Here is a 21,168-nt window from a genome sequence, read left to right on the forward strand (position 1 = left end):
ATGCACGAGATATTAAACAATAAAAATGTCAAAGTTCTTAGTGCTTGGAGATGGTACCCGGTATAGAATGTCTACACATGAACTAGGAAGAGAAGGCAACATTTTTTTTTTTACTTCTGGGTGGATGCTGGGTAACCTCTCACAGCACCACACGCCGGTAGTGGCGGAAAGAAGCACTAAAGCAGTGTTCATTTTACCTCTTAAAAGTGATGAGTTCCGGGGACTCGCATGCTCAAAAAACTATGGGTCCCAACAGAGATCTATGGGTCCCCAAAATTTAGTGTTATCGAGGTTGAAATTGTAAATCGGTGACAAATATATAATAAAAATCTATATATTCATTCAGTTTTAATCATCAAATTATTAATTCATTTTCTGCATCAAATTATTGTTGGTAATATACCGATTAAAGGGATAACCACAAACCTGTCTTTTTTTCATTTTCTCCTTTTATACTTCCTTTTTTTCTCAACTTCATAATCCGTAATATAATGCATCAAAGCAAGTGAGCCGTTTGAGAGCCCACTCTCTTGAATGATTGGAGCCGAAAATGCCGGTTTTCTAAAAAGAGACGGACTTGTCACCACACAACTCGAGATTGGCTCGCAGACAAAAACTCGAACCGCGAGACCAAAACAACATCTGTCGGATCTGCCTGACGAAAAGTTTGGAGTGCGATAAATCTTTGTTTTAAAAAAAAATGTAATCGGTAATAATGACAATTTCGTGTCAAAAAAGTTGCGTCCCGGGGACGCACGTAGATTTGAGACTATGCGTCCCTAGTAAAAATGATGCATCTAGGACGCAGGGACGCGGGCAAACGAGATCACTGCTAAAGTAATAGAAAAAGGTGCACACAATACAAAATCTAACTTACAGCAATTTCCGAATATTTTTCGATATCCCGAAAAAAATGTTCGTATGTAGTTTTTCGTTAGTCGAATGTTTGTAAGTAGGGGAGCGTCTGTACTGTTAACATGCTGCATTTGACTAGTAGATGCAGCGTGTCCCTACAAATACAAAGCGTTAAATACAGTCCACTGCGATCTACCAGTGCTTCTTTTGGGATCCACCAGTAGATTGCGATCTACATAACAATCACAATTGCCTTGGACCACGAATCCGATAAAAACACCAGACCCAAATAAATATATCCTGTATGTATTCTAAAAAATAAAATCCTCTGTTTTGTCATGTCTCGGTGCAGGAGACCCCCCCTGCTTGGACCGCTTCAGTTGGTGCCATCTGGTCCCCCAACACGGCGTCTGCAGCCACAAGTTCTACGGGGAGCAATGTTGCCGTTCCTGCGCAAGCATCAGGCTTTAAAGATCCAAACCAAGGAGAAAAAGCAATCCCGGAGAGCCCTAAGGGGATCTTCTCCCTTCCCCCTAAAAATCTCCAAACACACAAAACTGCACTCGACAGAATGTGTTGGTCCTTCCTGGAGTACTTGACAAAAGAACGGCGAGAAGAAATAAGAAGAGATCAAGCAACTGGAAACGTTACGTTTACCGCCTGTGGGACATTTGAGCGCTCCTCCTTTCTCGTAATTAGCTGACCGTGTGTATATTTCAAGGATGCCAGGCCTTTTATTTAAGTTATTGCTCATGATGTTGTGCAGTGGATCTGTGACATGTAACTCACCCACTGAGGACATTTTCCACATTTTGTATTTTTATTTTGATGAAGACAATATTAGCTTCTGTTGCACTTCTCCTGGTCCCTTTTTTCAGTTTGGACCTTCCGCTCGTGTTGACACGGTGGAAAACGGGCTCATTGTGCGTATGTCTCCTGTATCGCTTTGATAATAATACAGCTTGATCCAGAAGGAATCGCTCTTGGCTTTCATTTGGTCATATATCGAAAGTTGATATAAATGAGTAAAGTTGTTTCTTTTTTTGGCGATTGTTTGCCAGAGTGCATGGCTTAGTGATTCAACTTGATTTAATTTTTTAAATTTTTTTAATTTTAGTAAAATATTGGAAGGGGCGGGGCAGCACAGCGGATGGGTGGTTAGCGTGCAGCCCCGTGGTGCGGCGATTAAGGGTTCAAGTTCAGCTACCCTAGCCTCCCCGTGTGGGGTTTTAATGTTCTGCCCAAAGGTCCTGGAAGGCCAAGTCAAAGATTTTAATCCAATTGAAATGTTGTGGTGTGACCTTAACAGAGCTATACCAGTCTTCCTGTGCGGAGTTTGAATGTTTTCCCCCTGCCAGTATGGGCACTCCGGTTTCCTCCCACATTCCCAAAAACATGCATTTCAGGTTAATTGGCCGGTCCAAATTGGCCCTAGGTATGACTGAGCGAGTGAGTTGTCTGTCCCAGTGTCCCTCTGTGTGACTGTCTGGCAACCAGTTCAGGGTGTCCCTTGCCCGTTGCTCGAAGATAGCTGGGATGGTCTCCAGTACCCCGCAACCCTACTGAAGTAAGCCATGCAGATAATGGATGAATGGATATAGAAAATAGAAAAATATTTATAAATGATCATTTCTTAAAAATATATACATATATAAATTGAGATGTTTTTTTGTTATCTTATATTTAATACTATTTTCATGTGAAAAAAAGACAAACACTACTCCCAAAATAGAAGTATTGCTATTCCCACTTTAATTTGTTTTTATTGTTCAATAACATATAATAATGAGCAGAATGATCTTATAAGGGAGATAATTTTCCCCCTTTTAAGTTGTTTTATTCCAGTGTGCAATGCTTTTTGAGTTGCTGGATTTTTATTCATTTATTTTCATTTTCATTTTTTTCAATTCTCCGGGTTCAATAACACATATTATACTTAAAATGAGCATAATGATATTGCATGGCAGATCATTTTGCCCATTTTAAGTATGTTTTTTTTTTCAATTTGACCCACCGAAAATTAATGGATTTTTCTTACTTTACTAAAAAGATTAAATACAAATAAAAAAATTCAAATGAAAAATCAACAATTTGCTGATCAGTTCAAGTATATTTGTTCCCAATTTGCTCATGTAACGCTACTTTTACATTTTGAAAAATGATAAAATAAATAACAATTGTAAAATCTGAAACGTGATATTTCAAAATTGCACTTCATTTAAGTATAAGTATATATATTTTATTTTTATATAAAAAAGTAAAGACAATTCTAGTGGCTTTGTTCAAAGTTTTAACTCCAAAAACGGTCATTAATTCCCAAAGTTTACTTGGAATGAGGATTCAAGTCAAGTCATATCAACACCCCCCCAAGCAAACATTTTTAATTGAATGCTTTTGATTGAGTCAACTTACTGCTCAATAAAATTCCTGGATGTCCTTAATAAAAATAATAATACTTAACCTATATACTGTGTTGTATTTTTCTTTACCCAAACACAAAATTACCAAAATGTTTAAAAATAAGCATCAGTAAATAAGCTAAACACCTGTTTTCACAAGAAAACACACAGAACAGAAACTGATAATAAAAAATAACACATTTCAAAGTAATTGTGCAATTTATATATGATCGATGTGACTTAATTTTTTGAAATAATTGGTAATTACACATCAGTAGTTAGCAGATTGTCAAAAGATAAGCTTCATAGGTGCCGCAGTTTTTGTATAGTATTAATGTTTTCTAATGTCTTCTCTTTCAAGTTTATTTACTGTCATTTTGCATGTTTTTCAACCAGTGTGCCGGGGCACACTAGTGTGCCGTGAGACCTGTAATAGTCATCCATATCAGTAGGTGGCAGTAGATTTTTATATACTTTTTATCTACTAGTTGTCTGCTCATGAGGTGGCACAGTACATTTAATAACTTAATTTATTTTCAGATTCAGATTCAGATTCAGATCTACTTTATTGTCATTCTAGTACACGTGTATACAGAACGAAATGTCGATACATCTGACCCGCACAGTTTCCTTGAATGTACAGATATAAATAACACATCTTAACAAAGAGGTTTAAGATTGCACTGTAAAAAATAAAAACATAAAGTACATCATTCTTTTTTATTTTGAATATTATTTTCTTCATTTGATATACTAATTATCTGATAATGAGGTAGTACAGTCAAATATTTGACATAACTTCATTTTCAAACATTTTCGACGAACGGTGTGCCTCAGAAGTTTTTTTATGAATAAAAGTGAAAAACACTGATGGAAACAACACATCATCAACATGCTAACTGGGTGAAAAGGCAAAAATGCTCTGCCTGATACATACAGAAATCAGTTGTGCACGATGTCCACACCGCCTTAGTCCAATCTATCCAATCCAAAATGGTACCTGTCGACATAAATCTCCACGTCGCCTGATCGATGCAGCTATTTCAGCGCTGCATTTCCACATTTTCTCCAACTCCATCTAGAGTCACAGTTGTCATTTTGACACCTCCAGCTTGTCAAAGACCCCCACCCCTCTCATTCCTCCAGTAGCCCTTGAACCTAAGGTTTTTATATGCACTGAACCCTGATACGAATCCCCTCCCTGCTGTCAGTGGACCTGATCACATCTTCAGAGAGTCTCGTCGTGGTGCCTTTGAAATGTGTCCTATTCCGGCATAAGCTTGACTGGGCAAGATGTCATAAATCAGTGGTGATGCTCACTGAGCACCCGAGAGAAGGCCGCATACATCTTTAGCCTTTATCTAACATTCCCATGTGGATCATAACCTCATCGAGAATCTCATTAACCTGAACACATGAGATCTTTAAATGAACACCTACCTAACAATGTAGTCTTATAGCACTCTTAACCTCACTCATACAGTCCAACCTAAACATTTGTGTCTATCTTTAAAGGTGGGGTGTAGGATTTAAAAACGTTGTTTCTTTCTGCCTCCATCTCCTGGAAGTCTTGATCATAGCTTTAGGCAGCCTGTTCATTATGCGCGTGCTAGTACGTGCATTTCCTAGATGCTCTCGAATGAACTCTTATTTTTGGCGGTTTGAGTTGCATGTCTTAATTTCACCATTTTTATGCTCCACTGACAAATACAAAATGTTAAAATAAAAAACTGCAGAGACGAGCATCATATCTCTCTCCAGCAATCCCCCCAGCTCTCTTTCCTTGAGGCTCATGTCCTCGGAAGAGCATCGATAAAAGTAATATAAAAGCAGATAGGCACAATGGAAAATAAAAAATAAGGGCTCTTAACACTTACTCATACTAAATCTCATTTACATATTTTACTTTCAATTTTGATGGACACCTCAAACAACATGCCCCGCCTTTGAATCCATGACCTCCAAATGTAGATAACAATCAATGTAAAACAATAAACCTGCTAACCTAAAGCGTAACCCTTAACAATTACAGTGCTGTGAAAACGTATTTGCCCCCTTGCTGATTTGTGTTTTTTGCATATTAATCACTCACAAAGGTTTCAGATCATCAAACCAATTGTAATATCACACAGAGGCAACACAAGAAAATAAAAAATGCAGTTTTGAAATGTTGATTCCCCCCAAAAAATCTAAACTTCTCTGGCCCTATGTGACGAAGTCATTGCGATAACAGATATCAAATGTTTATGATAATTGGTAATTTCTATGGAGGAATTTGGCTCACTCTTCTTTGCAAAATGTGTTCAAATATGCCATAGTGCAGGGTTTTCTAGCATGGACCATGACCAGGATGATGCGCTGTGGTTGAAATAATTATGAATTCTAGTGTTTACCAGAAGATCCTGATCCTATATAAGGAGAACGTCTGACCATCAGTTTCTGCCCTCAAACTTATGCGCTCCTCGGACATCCAGCAGGGCAACGATCCAAACAAAACAAGCAAGTCCACCTCGGAATGGCTCAAAAAAACAAAAAACAAATGAAGGTCCTGGTGTGGCCTAGTTAAAGATTTAAATCAAATTCAGATGATGTGGTGTAACCTTAAACACGTAGTTCATTCTAGAAAACCCTCCAATATGGCAGATTTGAAACAGAAGCAGCACGAGGATGAGTGGTTAGCGCGGTTGCGGCACAGTTCTGAGGTCATGGGATCAAATCATTTTGGAGAGAACATCGTTGGCCGTCGCCCCAAAATATACGCAGAGAGGTGATATGGCAAAAAGGGAACGCGCTGTATTGCATTCGGGACACGTTCAAAGTTCCAGACGTTCAAAATTGGCCTTTATAGTGTTCTCAAATAAAGTTAAGATATCTCGTGAAGGTCGTCTGCCCCGGCTCCCTCAGCATATCAGCTTGTGACCTCTTGCAACAACGTCATCCCACGACCTTCTCCAGGTGCCTCTATACTTATAATTAGTTATTATCCACATTCCACAGCAATCCAGCTATACCAGCCTTCCTGTGCGGAGTTTGCATTTTCTCCCCGTGCTTGCGTGGGTTTCCACCGGGCACCCCGGTTTCCCCCCACATTCCGAAAACATGTATGTCAGGGTAATTGTATCTGATCTGACATCATACATTCTAGCATTATTGCTCCTTTTTTTTCGGAGCTCAGTGTATCTGATATGAGATCATATCTAATAGATCTGACATAGCTGTTTTCCGCCAATCAACAGCAAGGCAGAAGACAGCCCTGCCCCCCTTTTGTATCACACTCAATACATGGCATGCTAGCGGCTTTAACATTGCAACCGACTCAACGTGCAAAGGATCATTGGAAACCGAAACAAGTTTCCATATGTTCCTCACTGGAAAGTCCAATCAGATCTATTTCTATGTGTAGTTGGTACGGGGATTCTGACTTCCTCATAAATGGGACAACTTGATGCCATGTATATACAATTTGAGCCCCTTTTCTACTGACTTTAGAGATACATTTGCATAATAAGGAAATGATACGGCTTTGCTATCAGAAATAGTGACTTGAGAGTTGCTCGCTGTTGTTTCAGCCTCCCTATTCGCTCCGTGTGTGATCCATAGATACCCTATTACTGATGGTGTGGCTTAGCGCTCTGTCGGATCTATAAATTGAAGCATCCTTGCTCCATTTTAAATGTGTGCGCAGGTGTCTGTGTGTGCTCCTCACTATATCTCTTCATAATATTCCGGACATTCCTGTGCATAGGGTCGAGTAGGGCAAATAAATAAAATAGAATATAGAGAATAAATGACAAATATAATAAGATTGGGGGAAAGATAGGAAAGAAAAGGAGGAAATACATGAATAAAATGACTAGAAGAAGAGAAAGAAAAGGGAGAGAAGAAGGAAGAAAGGAAGGAAGAAGATTAATGTGTCGTTTGAGTTTAATTAGTAAGGAGATAACCAAGAAGGGTAAGAAGAGTTATATGATGAAGGGAAAAAGAGATGGAAGGGATGAAAACAGAAAGAAGAGTAAGAGTAATAACGTAACAAGAAAGGTAAGTAAGCGGAATTATGTGGCTAAGAAAGGGAAGATAAGATGAAGTAAGAGGTAAAAGAAGTAAAATATATGAGAAAAAATAATTGTGAGAAGATATACCAGAAAACAAAGAATTACACGATGAAGGAGAGTAATCAGAAGAGAAGAAGGGAGAAGTAAAAAGAAGAGATAAAGAGGACAGAGAAGAGGGAGAATAGGATGAGAAAGAACAGTAGTAGGAAGATAAACAAGAAAGGAGAAAAAATGAAGATGACAGAAAGAGGAAGAAGCGAGATGAAGAAGAGGCACACAAAGACGAAGAAGTGAACAAGGGAAATAGTAAGAAGATCAGGGGAAGTAGAAATATATGATCAAGAAGAGGAAGGGGAAAAAGACAAGGAAGGAGAAAGAAAAAGAGGAAAAAGAAGAGGAAAAAGGAAGAGAAACAGTACAAGGAGAGATAAAAGGCTAAAGATGATGACAAAGAAAAGGAATAACACGCCAAATCAGGATTAGGAAGGAGAAGAAGAGGAACAAGCGAAGGATAAAGAAGAGAGAAAGAAGAAGTCAAAGAATAAGAAGTCCTCTAGTAGCAAATCCGGCCTGATTACGGGCTGAAACGGCAAGCGTCAGCCTCAGGCACAACAGCGACTCTTGTTGTGCCTGCGCGTCCGCCAGCATGATTTAAAAAGACAGCGGTAAAAAGGAAGAGGCCTATAGCCGTAGCCGGTGAAGCCTCTTGCCCATTAGCCTCTTCACTCCCATCGATCTGTATGTTTGTTACGCCGTCTTGTCCTCCTCCACCTTGCCGTCACCTTGTCTATCTCACTCCGTCAGCCATTTATAAACTCCAAAACTTTTCAGCCCATGTAATAAAAAAGGGGTTTGCATCGTAGGTTAGTTAGCTAGCCTACATGATTTTTTTTCATTAGCCTCAAATTATAAGATTTAAATTAATCAATTTCAAACTGTGGAATATGTTGCATCTCACTAGTGATAGGTCTTTGTGGATTTGTAGCCATATTTGGGGGAAAAATAGAGAAAGTGGTAGTAACTGTTCATTGAATCAGTGGTCACCGAGCCGTGGGTGGTTTGGTGCTGGGTCGCACCAAAACAAAAGTTGTCTTATTTTTTTACTTATCGTCTATTTTTTTGTGTATACAAGCATTGTTCAGAACGCCAACTGACAATGAGTCTTACCTTAGCAGCACTGAAGATAAAGATTTCATTGGAGTATTGATTTTGATAAAATTGTTAGAATGTTCTGCTAAAGTTATGTGAATACGTCTTAATGTGTCTTACTATCACTGACATTAACAGGCACGTCAGTCATGTAATACTATACACCATACACTTATTCAGCATGTTGTTCTTTATTTTTGTCACGGTTTCCCGTTGCCCTCATTTGGGCCCGCCCGTTTGGCGCCAGCTGCTACTCGTTGCCTGATTGGCTTCCCTTCCATTTAAACTCAGTGCTCTCATTCATTCTTTGTCAGTCCGTCAACAAACCATTGCACTTGCAAGACTTGTATTTTGACTCTGTCCGGTATCCGGCTTGTGTATCCAATATCTGGTCTCGATCCCGCCTGCCTCGTCCTGTCCGGTAACTTGCGCCAGTCTCCAGTATCTGGTATCGATCCCGTCTGTCTCGTCCTGTCCGGTATCTTGCTCCGGTATCGATCGCATCTGTCCCATCCTGTCCGGTATCTGACTCGTGTATCCAGTATCCGGTATCAATTCCATCTTTCATGCGATGTCCGGTATATTGATTGTGTATCCAGTATCCGGTGTCGATCCCGTCTGTCCTGCCCTGCCTTGGTATCTTGCTCATGTATCCAGTATCCGGTATAGATCCTGTCTGTCCCGTCCTGTCTGGTATCTTGCTCGTGTATCAGGTATTGATCCGGTCTGCTCTGTCCTGTCCAGTATCCCACTCTTGTATCAGGAATCGATCTTGTTTGTTCCATCCTGTCCAGTATTTTGCTCGTGTATATAGTATCAATCCCATCTGTTCCGTCCTGTCCGGTATCTGCCCGTGTATCTGGTATGGATCCCGTCTGTCCTGTCCGGTTTCGATCTCGTCTGCCTTTGGCCTCCTGTTTTTTCGCGCCTGACTTCTCTGTCTCCCTTCTTCCGCCCAGCGATCTCCGAATCATCGGCGTTTGTGTTCATGCGCATGACTGCCCCATTCCCGTGAAAAAAAGCTTGTGTGCAAACGTTACGCATCTGGGTCCACCGTATGTTCGGGTTTTGACAATTTTATTTTCATTTTAAATTGCCTTTCAAGATTACATGTATGTTTTGGGTGTTGGAGTTTATCAAGTAAAATTCCCACCAAAATGTGACTGATATATGTGTTTTTCTTTTTAATTATATATTTTTTAGCTGAAGTGATTTATTTTCTGGAGAAATGTATAATGCGTTAATCGTTTTTAGGGATATGCATCTCTATCTGCCAGCCCTTTGTTCTAATTGTTAAAAAAACGAGGTCACAACTTAATAAAGTTTGGTGACCCCTGCACTAAAAACTCTTCAAGAACTTTGCCATTTGTTGGTTTTGTTCTGGGAAGCTTCACATCCATTGTGAAAAAAACAAAACAAAAAAAAAACCCTTCAATTTAGCTATTCTCTCCCGCAGGCTTTTAATATTATTGATCGATGTTGTTTCGCTCTAACTCTCTCATCTATCTTGCTTTGAGCGGCTGATTTTTCATGATTTTCACCCTGAAATGTGAGCATTGATTGAGGGGGGGTGGGGGGGTGGCTTTATATCAGGGGCTCCTGGGGGCCCAGCCAAATGCAAAGTTAACCCGGCAACCTTGAGGAAACTGCAGCAGAGCCGTTTGTCACAAGGAGGCAATGATGCAGTTGTTTTCGATATAATCACACCTTCCCTCATTGTTGTTTTATCCATTATCCAACTACCTATTCCCAGGAGACATTTTGTTTTCTTGTCATCAAGTCATGTAGTCTTGTAGGAACACACAAACACACACATGGGTGGGCAAACTCTGGCCCGATCAGGCTTTTTAATCCAGCCCGGGGCACGGGAATGGTAACACCTTTAAATCTAGGCTTTAAACACACTTATATTTAATAGCCTATGAATGATGTTGACCTCTTCGTGTCCCTGAGGGAGAAGAAGTAGCCTGGTTGTTGAGCCATCTTGGACTTCATATATGCCATCATCTAGATCAGGGGTGGCGAACACGTGGCTCTAGAGCCGCATGAGGCTCTTGGCCTATAAGAATGCGGCTCTTTGCCTCATCATATTTTCTATATACTGTGGCTCTTTGCATTGTTTCATGTTTATTTTATTTTATTTTTTTTTGTGTATTGAGGCTGGACGCTTTCCTTGAAATCAACACAAGAACAATACTTGTTGTATTGTAAGGAGAGGAGTGTGTTATGGGAAATAATATGTTTTTAGTTGTGTGTGTTTGTGTGTGTCTGTCATGGCAGGTCAGTGCGTGATGTGGCTCTTTCAGTTAAAAATTTCGGCTTTTTGTGTCAACCTTGTTCGCCACCTCTGATCTAGAACCTGCGGCATTGGTCAAGGTTTTGGAACAGGAAGCTGTCAACCAGACATTCTGTTATTCCCTAAATTTTTATATCGATTACGTCTGTGTATTGCTTGCTGATGCCCTTGCAACATCCATTGCAGCCTGGTCATCCAGGAAGGGGATTACCTCATTGGGAGCCCCTTCTCAAGGTTTCTTTATTTTCTTCGTGCTGAGGTTTTCCAGTTTTTACTTGCACTCATGTAGGTTTGGATCAGGGGATGTTGTAACTGCAGTCTGCAATCTGCACAGCCTTTTGAGACTTCTCGTGATTCAGGGCTATACAAAAAAACAAGACTTGACTCCTAGGTTTAATTCACACAATGGCCACAAAGGGTCACTGCTCACCCATCAAAAAATATGTTCTTTCTTCCATTTCTCTAATGCTAATGAGGACCACGGGGAACCCAACACAATAGATGCGAGATCACACGCGCTCAACAAAGGCAGTCTATGCATGCGCATAAACATGCAGTTTGATTTCAAAACAAAAACAAAAGATATGCAGTTTGATGGCTTTTAGCTCAAACAGACTCTGCAGCTTGACGGCAGCTGATAGGGAGATGAACACGTGAGCGCTCGATTTACGTTTGGGGTAAGCTTTGGACCTTCAACAGTAAAACTGGATGTTTTTCGTTTCATCTGTTCTTCCAGTTTTCGAACAAAACAAAATCAAAAGCATACTATGGGAGAACAACAGATTTTTTTGTAGCCATTTTGAGGTTTTATACGTGTTTGGGAACAGAAAATAATTTTTGTTTGTGTCATATAGTGGGGAAGATGCTGGAAAGAGGGCATTAATTGAATGGCACAGTCGCTGTTTCTTGGCTGTCTAATCTATAGTTATAAATAATTACAAAATATACAGTATCTATTCATATACAACACATATGTTTTAACCTACAAGTCAACTTTGAGTGCATGTTATATACGAGGTTTTCAGTGTTTCGGTATATTAAAATACATGTGCAATGGTTGATCATCAATACATATCTTTAGGCTGCAAAGAAAATCGAACCTAAGGGGCCGGTCACACAGACATTTGCGGCTGAATCACGGCCAGAAATTTCTGCCTTTGGGGCGGACGCTATTGGACGCATTGAGATCGCCATTCAGACGAGATACAGCAGTGCTTAACACGAGGTCAGAAATTCACGCGCGGGTGGCAGCGCGAAATTATTTTGCGCTGCTCAATTCTTCAGAGCGCGGGTACACAGCCTTTCACGAGCGTATCAAGGCTGAACCACGGCCAGAATTTTCTGGCCGTGAAGCAGATGCTGTTGGGCGCAGTAGGACGTTTTGAGACCGCTATATAGACGAGATACAGCAGTGCTTTACTCGCGGTCGGAAATTCACACGTGGTTGGCCGCACTCAAAACTTTTGAGCTGCTCAAAAGTTTGAGCACGTGTTAAACTGCGTGCCGCACACGTGGTCAACACGAGGTAATGACGCGGAAATGACGTGCTATGGTCGCGGCCAGGGCGCGGCTACACATGGGTAGGACGGGAAATTTCAGCGGGTAATAGTGGGTGGAGCATGGTAATAGCATGTTCTGCGCCTGTATCGTGGTGTTATTACGTGAAATTAGCGTGTTACGCGTGTGGCAGTCTTTCGCCTTTCTCTGCGTATATACAGCGCCCAGCACAAGCACACGTCAGTTGTGCTGGAGACGTCAAGGGGGTGAACATGGATCCCCGTCAGCGTAGTGACCTCGTCTTAATCCATTTTTATTTCTTGACATTTCTTTTCAAGATAATAAAATAAAAATGATGCCATAGCTTGAAATCTTGATCTTCACGGGACTGTGTCTTGAGCGGTTATGATTTTTACAGCCCGGTGCATCCCTGCCGAGATTTGCATATCCTCGCTACTACAACCACTTTTACCATGTTTTATCTCACTTTTAGGGAATGTAATGGCGAACATATAACCAAAACCACTTCGTCTTGCATTTATTGGGAATTTAATACAACTTAAACCATTCCATCTTTGTTTTTGTTGTGAACGTAATCGAACTCAACACCCATTTGGCGCCAACCGCCGCGGGTTCAGGACAGGGTTCAAATAGTGAGCCCCTGTCACTATTTGAGCCCCTGTCACTATTTGAACCCTATCCTGTCAATCGCCTGTGTTCGGTCCGACTGCGAATCTCCGGTTATACAAGGCAAGCCTTTTTTGACCCTGACCCCTGCCTGTCCCGTTTTTGCTCCCAATTGTCTCCGGCTACAACCCATTTTGATCCCGATCACGTCTGCTCTCCCATCCCGGCTTACGACCCCTTGTTGCTCCCGACTATGTCTACCCTCCCCTTCTGGCTTCTGACTCGTTACCGCCCCGACCACGTCTTGCTCTCCCAGTCCTGGCTACCGGACAGTTTTCTGCCCCTGACACCGCCATCGCTCGCTACGGAAGATCCACTTCCGTGTTGGGATCACAATCCGAGTACGAGAGCGATTTGCTTCCCGCGCCCAGCGAACTCCGGATCGTGGGCGCAGCCCTTCCTCTCTCGTTCAATAAAACAAGGGTAAATGTCACGCAAGTGGGTCCTGTTTCCGTTCTGGTTCTGGCATTGAGTTCATTGTATGAATCGTCAATATAGCTAAACAACATTTTATACCAATTTTTAATAACAAATTAGGGGTGCATGTTATACGAGAATTATTACGGTACTTAAATCACATATTAGTCTTTTTAAGTAAATAAATGAGAAAAAAAATTGAACATTTAGATGAAATAACAAAGTACAAAAAGAAAAAGGGATTCTAACAACGGCCGCGTTGATTAGACTTCAACACAGTTGGCAGCTCAGAAAATTCTAAATATACTTTCCCTCTCTTTCTCTTGTCTCTCTCTCTCAGCGGTCGTGTGAACCCGTCGACGTCGGATGCGAATGAAGCGAATCAATCAGGCGACTCTTTTTCCTTTCCTCCCGCCGACAGCCGCTATTTAAAAAAAAAACGAAAACCGTAAAGTTTTTCCGCCTTCCTCGTGGGACGGCAGAACAGACGGAAGGGGTCTCAGGTGCCGTTCGGTTTTCCCTTTTGAGGTTTTACAAGAAAAAACAGAACAAAAAAAACTTTGCCCAGAGGTGGCCCGAAAAGCGACCGGCAGGACTTCCGGCCATCGCCGAGATTGGCTCAATTAGTCAAGAATTAAAATCGTGATTCACCGGATGGGATCGGTGTGGGGCTGTGTTCCTTAATTACCGGCGCTGTTTTTCTGCGTGCTGATTGTGCACAGGAAACAAATTCTGCAGGCCAGGCCCCGCTGAGGTTCTTTCAGAGCATTTATGGAATGCTTCAGCTCAGCAGGTTCATGAATATTTTCTTCCCCGACTGTTTTCAAAGCATGTCTACAGCAAATGTCACCCTGTTCCTCGGGTCTAATTGCAATCAAATCTTTTTTGATATGTGCCAGTAAAGATTCACAATGTGATGAAGTTTGATTTTAAACATGGAAAGGGCTCTGTTAATTATTTGTTTAACCGTTGGTCCATTTCAATTAGCAGCCCACCGGCATCACTCGACCTCTAAGTGGGCCAGTTTGTGGTCCAGCTTGTCGAAAATGAATTGCTTACAAAAGATGTGCAGGGCCTCTTGTTTTTTTGAGATGACAAACATTCCCACAATTTTGATACTTCAAATGCAACACTTTTAATAGTCAGATGAAGGAAGAGACAGACTTAAAATGCCTGTTCGTCTAGTCACATTTATTAGTATAGCACTTAATCAGAAGATGTCTCAAAGGACTGCACAGGTTACTATTACACCATCCCCTGATCTTAAACTGGCATGCGGGCAAGGAAAAACTCAGCGCAAGGAAAAAAAGAAACCTTGAGAAGGGGCCTCATAAGTGGTAATCCCCATTCCAGGGTGTAAACAATTTAGCATGGGGGTAACAGTACACAAAACATACATAACATCAATAAAATAAAACCATTTGTTGAAATTAGTCCAGAAAGTGACTGACAGCAACAAAACCACGAGCCTCTAAAACTGTCCAAAAAGTCCATAGGAGCAACAACGCAGCTTCCCATCTCTGCTGGCTGGTCGATGCAGGGGTTGACATGTTTCAGGTCTAGATGCTGGTCTACTGACTCATCTCGATTCGTCCTTCTACCTCATATCACCAAGAGTCAGCAGTCAAAAAAAAACAGGAAAAGAAAAGTATTAGGTGGGCATCTATCACAAGCTATTCAATAGAAGTGAGTCTTAAGTTTAGTGACCACTTGTTGTTTTGTTCGTCCGTACGTCTGTCTATTTATTTATACATTTATACACTGTCTCTAACATCCATCTGAATATCTGTCTATCCATCTATACTTCTTTCCACCTATCAATACATTTGTACATTGTCCGTCCGTCTGTCTGTCTGTCTGTCTGTCTGTTTGTCTGTCTGTCTGTCTGGCTGGCTGTCTGTCTGGCTGGCTGGCTGGCCTTCCCTCCATCAGCCCGCCCGCCTATATTACCTAAAAATGAACAATATAGGGAGCCTACCAGTATTTGAGATTTTGGAAATACCCACACGTTTTGATACTACAAATGTAAGACTGGTTCAAGCTTTGAACAAACCGTTTCACAAAAAATACCATGTTATAAAAATGCTCCTACTATACTACCAAAATATAGTGAAACGAGTCATTTTCTGGCAGCACGGCGGCACAGTTTTTAGCGCGTGTGCGGCATAATTCTGAGGTCATGAGATCAAACCTCCTGTGCGGAGTTTGCATGTTCTCCCCGTGCTTGAGTGGGTTTCCTCCAGGCACTTCGGTTTCCTTCCACATTCCAAAAACATGCATGTCAGGTTAATTGGCTGGGCCAAATTGTCCCTAGGTGTGAATGAGCGAGCGAATTGTCTGTCTCTGTGTGCCCTGCAACTGGCTGGCAACAAGTTCAGGGTGTCCCCTGCTCACTGCCTGAAGATGGCTGCGATGGGCTCCAGCATCCCCGCGACCCTACTGAGGATAAGCGGTGCAGATAAGGGATGGATGGATGGATGGATGGATGGAGTCATTTTCTTGAAATGAATAGAATAATTAGATTCAATTAATTGTTTGGTTCATTTTAATAATTTCATTTTTTAGGGGATTTATTTTTTAAATTTTAGTAAATATTTGTTCTCATATCAGTCAAATGTTCTCATATATGATATGAGATTGCTTATTCCAATACATTTTTTAAATCAAAATAAGACGGTAGAACACTCCATGAGCAAACAAACAAAATGAAAAAAATAATATCATTATAAGCCTTTTTTTTTGCAGTGCACTTCTGTTATCCGAACTTGGTATCTCCTTTAGCGACTACTCAAAAGTTATCCATTCTAATAGGATCGATCCCCAAAGTTTTACAGTTACTGTATCTGATATGAGCACATTTAATTAGAATTATTTTTGCCAAACAAATTGAACATGTGAGTAAAGGCACCGCGATTGGGCTTTCTAAATCAAATCTAGCACCTCAACTCAGCGTAGCTCTCGGTCTTTGTGTCTCTGCACCTGTGTGGAGCATTCAAGGCCTGAAGAGCATCCTTCAACGTCAACCAATGAGTCCACAAGAGCCTCTTGCTCTAAGTGGCGCCAATGCCGGGGAATTAGCACTTCTCCATGTGGGCACACATGTCCTTGTGTTATTTTAGTTCTCCTCTCCTTTTTTTCCACATCATTTCAATGGAGGATGAAAAGGGAGGACGGGGGTGCGTTTGCAATGCTGCTTCAGGTAAAAACCGCTCTGGAAAACTTCCATCGCCTCGTCAAACCCAAGGACGAGGAAGGTCACGAGTGCCGACGTGCTTTGATTGACATGTGACAGCCTGAGCTAGTGAGGGACTGATGACGGCAAAAAGCTGAGATGGGGGACAAGCAACGTGGAAGGTTACCTTCAGGATGACTGAACACTGAAGCAGAGGAAGAAGAAGAAAATACGATGAAAAATAAGACGAAGAAGGAGACAGAACAGGAAAAAGATAAGAAGTAGGAGATGACAGATAAATATCAATAAGAAAAAAATGGATACAGGAAAAAAAGAATATATGTAAAATATGAAAAAAAAGAAGAAAATGAGAAATATTAGAAGAATACAGAGCAGACCCTAAGGAATAAATCAAGAAGTAGAAGATAACAGAGAAGACAAAAAGAAGAAAAAGCCAAATGAAACAAAAAAGAGGAGGACTTAAAAAGAAAAGACACATAAAGGGAAGAAGACAAGAAAATAGAATACCAAGAAATTAAATACGATGAAAAAGAGGGATGAAAATTTAAGTAAGGAAAAAGTAGACACCATAAAAGATGACAAACATAAACAGGAAGAAGAAAAAGGGGAACGATAAGAGGATCAACAAGGACACATAAAATGACGGAGAGAAAAATTCGAAGATGACAACTGAGTTAAAAAAACTGAGTGACAGAAAGAGGAAATAGATTAAAAAGAAGATTAGTTTTTCCTAAATCAGGTTCATCCTTTTGCTACATTCGAGTCGGTTGTATATAATCATGACAGAGACCTGGCTCAATCCGAGGATACCCAATGCTAGCATTGAGCTAGCCAGTGATTCTCAAAATATCTTTCTTACTCTAAAAAGAGGAGCCCTCAAGTTAGAACATTCATTCGACTGCAAATGTGTACTGTGTTTTTATTGTAGATCTATAGTTGATATTTTTTTACAGTTGTGTACTCTCAGTTGGTAAGTAAGTCATCTCAAGGTAAGTTTGACCCTTGGGGGCTTTAAAAAAGTGTGATGCTACTTCACAGACTTTCACGTTTCGCGGGGCTTTCTGCTACCCCGTTCACAGAGATAACTGAGGTAATACTATTATACATGGAAGACGAATAACAAACCCATTTTAATGGCTCTAAAATGTGTTTAACAAATCAAAAGTGTTGCACTTTAGATAAAGCAGATTTTTATGCGAACCTGATTAAGGGCAACATCTTTTTTTTTTATTCTATTTCTTTTTTTCGTCATGGTTATTTCTGCTATAGCCTCCCAATACCATCTCTGTATCTTCCCAGACCTGGTAACAATCCACAGAGCACCTACTTGTGATCACTAAATCTCTGTGCTCCTCAGACTTTCCTTGGATAGAGATTTAATACGTTAATTTTTTTTCAATGTATCACATTGCTGAAATACTAGCTGTAGAAATATCAGTGCTTTTTAGTTTGTTTTGGGCGGACACATGACTTTTGCGCCCACCCAGTCCAGCTGTTTGACTGACAGCATACACCATTTTAACACAGTCCAACATACTGTCATGCCCGCTCAATACACACACAGACACACACACACACACACACACACACACACACACACACACACACACACACACACACACACACACACACACACACACACACACAGCCTGCTCCCATAATAGCATTGCTGTTTGCTGTCTGCGCTAGAACGGAATTCACAATCCTTTGATATCAATGACAATAAAGATTCAATATCCACGAATCAGTGAACCAGCGATAACCGAAGTGTGAAGGAGCCACGTGTTTCCATTTTTAATACATAAACAAAGGTTTTTACTACGTTGGTTTTGACAAGTGCAGGACATTTTTGGAACGTAACCCCAACGGAAAACAACGGATTGTTGTATTTAAATATTGTTTAAAATTAGCCAACGCACATCTTTGCTACTCAGCCACCTCTACTGGTTATAAAATGCATAACAACTTCAATATCTTGTTTAGTCTCCTAGCCATCAGACATGCTTCACACAATCTTTTTGTAAACTCTAGAGAACGACATTTTCCAACTCTTTTCAGCCTATAAACAAGGTGTCAGTCTTCGTCTCCCAGTAGAATCATCCGAATGCCTTTTTTCCATGCGTTCCCTCGGCTGGGGCTCTCTCAGAAAGAATAAGGATGAGGGGAGAGCAAAGCAGCCTGTTGAGCTGCCGCTATTTGATCAATAGGTCTTCTTCCCTTTGTGCTGCTAAGCGACACATAAAAGAGGCTGTTATCGGCCGACCTGGAACCCGGGCGGGGGGGTTTTGGGGGCGCAAGGTGGCCAGGGCTTGGGTTGGGCGGGCCGCCGTCCTGCCATGAGCTTTTACAGCTGTCACCAACCATCTGGAGAGAAGCACTCAGGGACCAGACGAAGATTTGTGGGCGCAACGGCGTTAAAAAAAGAATAGAAAATCCAGTCAGATGCGGCCAGCAGGGGAATTGGACGGTACCGATGGCGAAGGGCAACGAGCGAGATGCGGCCCTGCAGCCAAATGAGCCGGCGGGGGGATGTAAAAGCCGAATGTTGGAGAAGAGGCCGCCTTTGAAACGGGGATGGAGGCGAGCCATCGCCGAGTGCACCTGAGCGCCCACAAAAAGACGATAATAGATCCAGCAGGGGGGCTTTTATACATGCTCAAAATTCAAATGTGGCTTTTTATGTGTATAAAAATATGATCATATTCATGGCGAGGGTTCAAAAGATGTGGGGTTTTGTTTTGGTGCATTGAGCATGCATATTCTTTTGAAAATGTTACTGCGAATTTAAAAAATATATATATATTTATGTAAAGACATGATGTAAAGGTCTTAGAGACTTTTGAGCAATAGTTGCTTTTCAACAAAAAAATGTATATATTTTTTGGTAGGTCAAGCAGTTTTAAGTACATGAACAACTAAGACTGCAACGTTATTTACGTACAAGCAGACACACGCAGAACATGGGCGGGCTGACTGTTTAGCCAATCAAAATGCAGAACGCAATTCCCAATAAATATCTGCAAAGTATCACTACCGCGAAAAGTAAATTGGGACAAACTGAGGCATTACTTGATTAAAAAGCCCAATGTATGTGAGAAATAATGCACGCTAAAAGATGAAAACATGCCAATGCAAAAGACAGAAAAAACACACTGTGAGAAACTACAGTAGTACGACTACACCACAAGCACTTACAAAGTTGTAAGTCGGTGGAGACTAGCTGCCAAAAACAAAATGCTAAACGCGAGTGTTGGCATGATAATAAGGTCAGGTGTGCGTAGGGCTTGAGATGAGCACACAGATAGTTTCAGTTCAACAGCAATAGTAATGAATGGAAATAAAACACAATGTTTTGCATTACACACTTACCCATTCTCTCATATGTTATCAATGCCCACAATTCCTTCTGTAAAAGTATTATATGATACTTTTTTCAGTTAGCCACAAAACATTTACTGTTTTTCCAAACAACCATGCATATATGTTGCCAAATATTGCACGTGCCTGAGAAATTTAAGTTATGGTCAAAATCAATGTTATTCCTAAATTCTTCCGATGTACCCGGGATATAAATCTATCAAAACGAAATTTCACACTGCCCATGCAAGGCATTGACCATGATACGGCACAGGTGCACGAGAACAGTCCTACCTCTAAGAAAAAAATCAAAGCACTTCATAATAATGGTTTTCATTGCCACATGGCGGTAGTCGTTTAAGCAGGCTGGGGATGATTTCATTGGCACAGATATGATGGTTGCAGTCTTGTAGCATAAAGGGACAGTGGCTTGAAGATGTCTCAAAGTTGACCAAATTGAGTCATATCCTCGAGAGCTGTGATGTCATTGGATCAAAATAAGTCACTTGACAATGGTGGGTGACATATGAGGCAGCTCCAAAATAGACGGCGATTGTAGTGAACAATAATTTTATACCGCTAATTTCTGCTTGGACAAATGTAATTTTGCTTAATGTGTTGCTGGGGAACTTGACTATGTATAATAGTTGCGTGCTTCGAGCTCCAAAAGCTTAATGAGGTAAGTTTAACTCCTACCGTTACAGCGTGCGTTCCTTTATTGCCTTCCCCACCTTTTAGGTAGGCAATTGTTGCTTTTCCTTTGTGTTTTTTGCCATGTGTGACATGGCTGGTATAATATTGTCCGGTTAGCTCCCTGCTAGGGTTTGGGCTGCGAAGGGTTCCCAGTTTTGTTTGGTCCAGAGTAGAACCCGTTAGCAGCCGGCCCCTCATCTAGCCCGCAGTGTTCTTTGGATTATTCCGGTCTGGGTTTGTGTTTATTGCTGTATCCACTTTTCATTGTTGGTTCACGGTCAACCTGGCTGCTTACTTCGTGTTTTCGGTCGGCCAGCCTCACGTTGATTGTCCAGGTTAGCCCTCTTTAGCAGCTAGCTTGTTTGTCAAGTCCATTGGTTTATTCCCAGGTGAGTTCATATTTGTTGACATAGCTTGGCTGTTTAATGCATGTTTTCAGTTGGCCAGCCTCCTGTTTTTCCGCTGATCCGTCCCTGTTTTTCCCACTCTAGCAGCCGGCTAGCCTGTCGTGTCCATTGGTGTATTCCTGGATGTGTTAGCTTTCTGTTAGCTCTCCATGTATCATTTTTGCCA

General features: G+C 41.2%; 1 protein-coding gene across 3 annotated transcripts in view; it reads left to right on the forward strand.

Moving 5' to 3' along the window:
• Nucleotides 1–1,832, forward strand: part of adamts18 (ADAM metallopeptidase with thrombospondin type 1 motif, 18) — a 94,389-nt gene extending 92,557 nt beyond the window's left edge. For all 3 annotated transcript variants that reach the window (XM_088333948.1, XM_088333949.1, XM_088333950.1), the window contains one exon: nt 1,208–1,832. In XM_088333948.1, coding sequence (XP_088190074.1) covers nt 1,208–1,326 — 119 coding nt within the window. In that variant the 3' untranslated portion in view covers nt 1,327–1,832. The remainder of the gene's footprint in view (nt 1–1,207) is intronic.
• Nucleotides 1,833–21,168: the final 19,336 nt, after the last annotated feature.

This window comes from Urocampus carinirostris, chromosome 4 (genome assembly GCF_059441175.1).
Source record: "Urocampus carinirostris isolate Australia breed hairy pipefish chromosome 4, RoL_Ucar_1.0, whole genome shotgun sequence".
In the NCBI taxonomy this organism is placed as follows: domain Eukaryota; kingdom Metazoa; phylum Chordata; class Actinopteri; order Syngnathiformes; family Syngnathidae; genus Urocampus; species Urocampus carinirostris.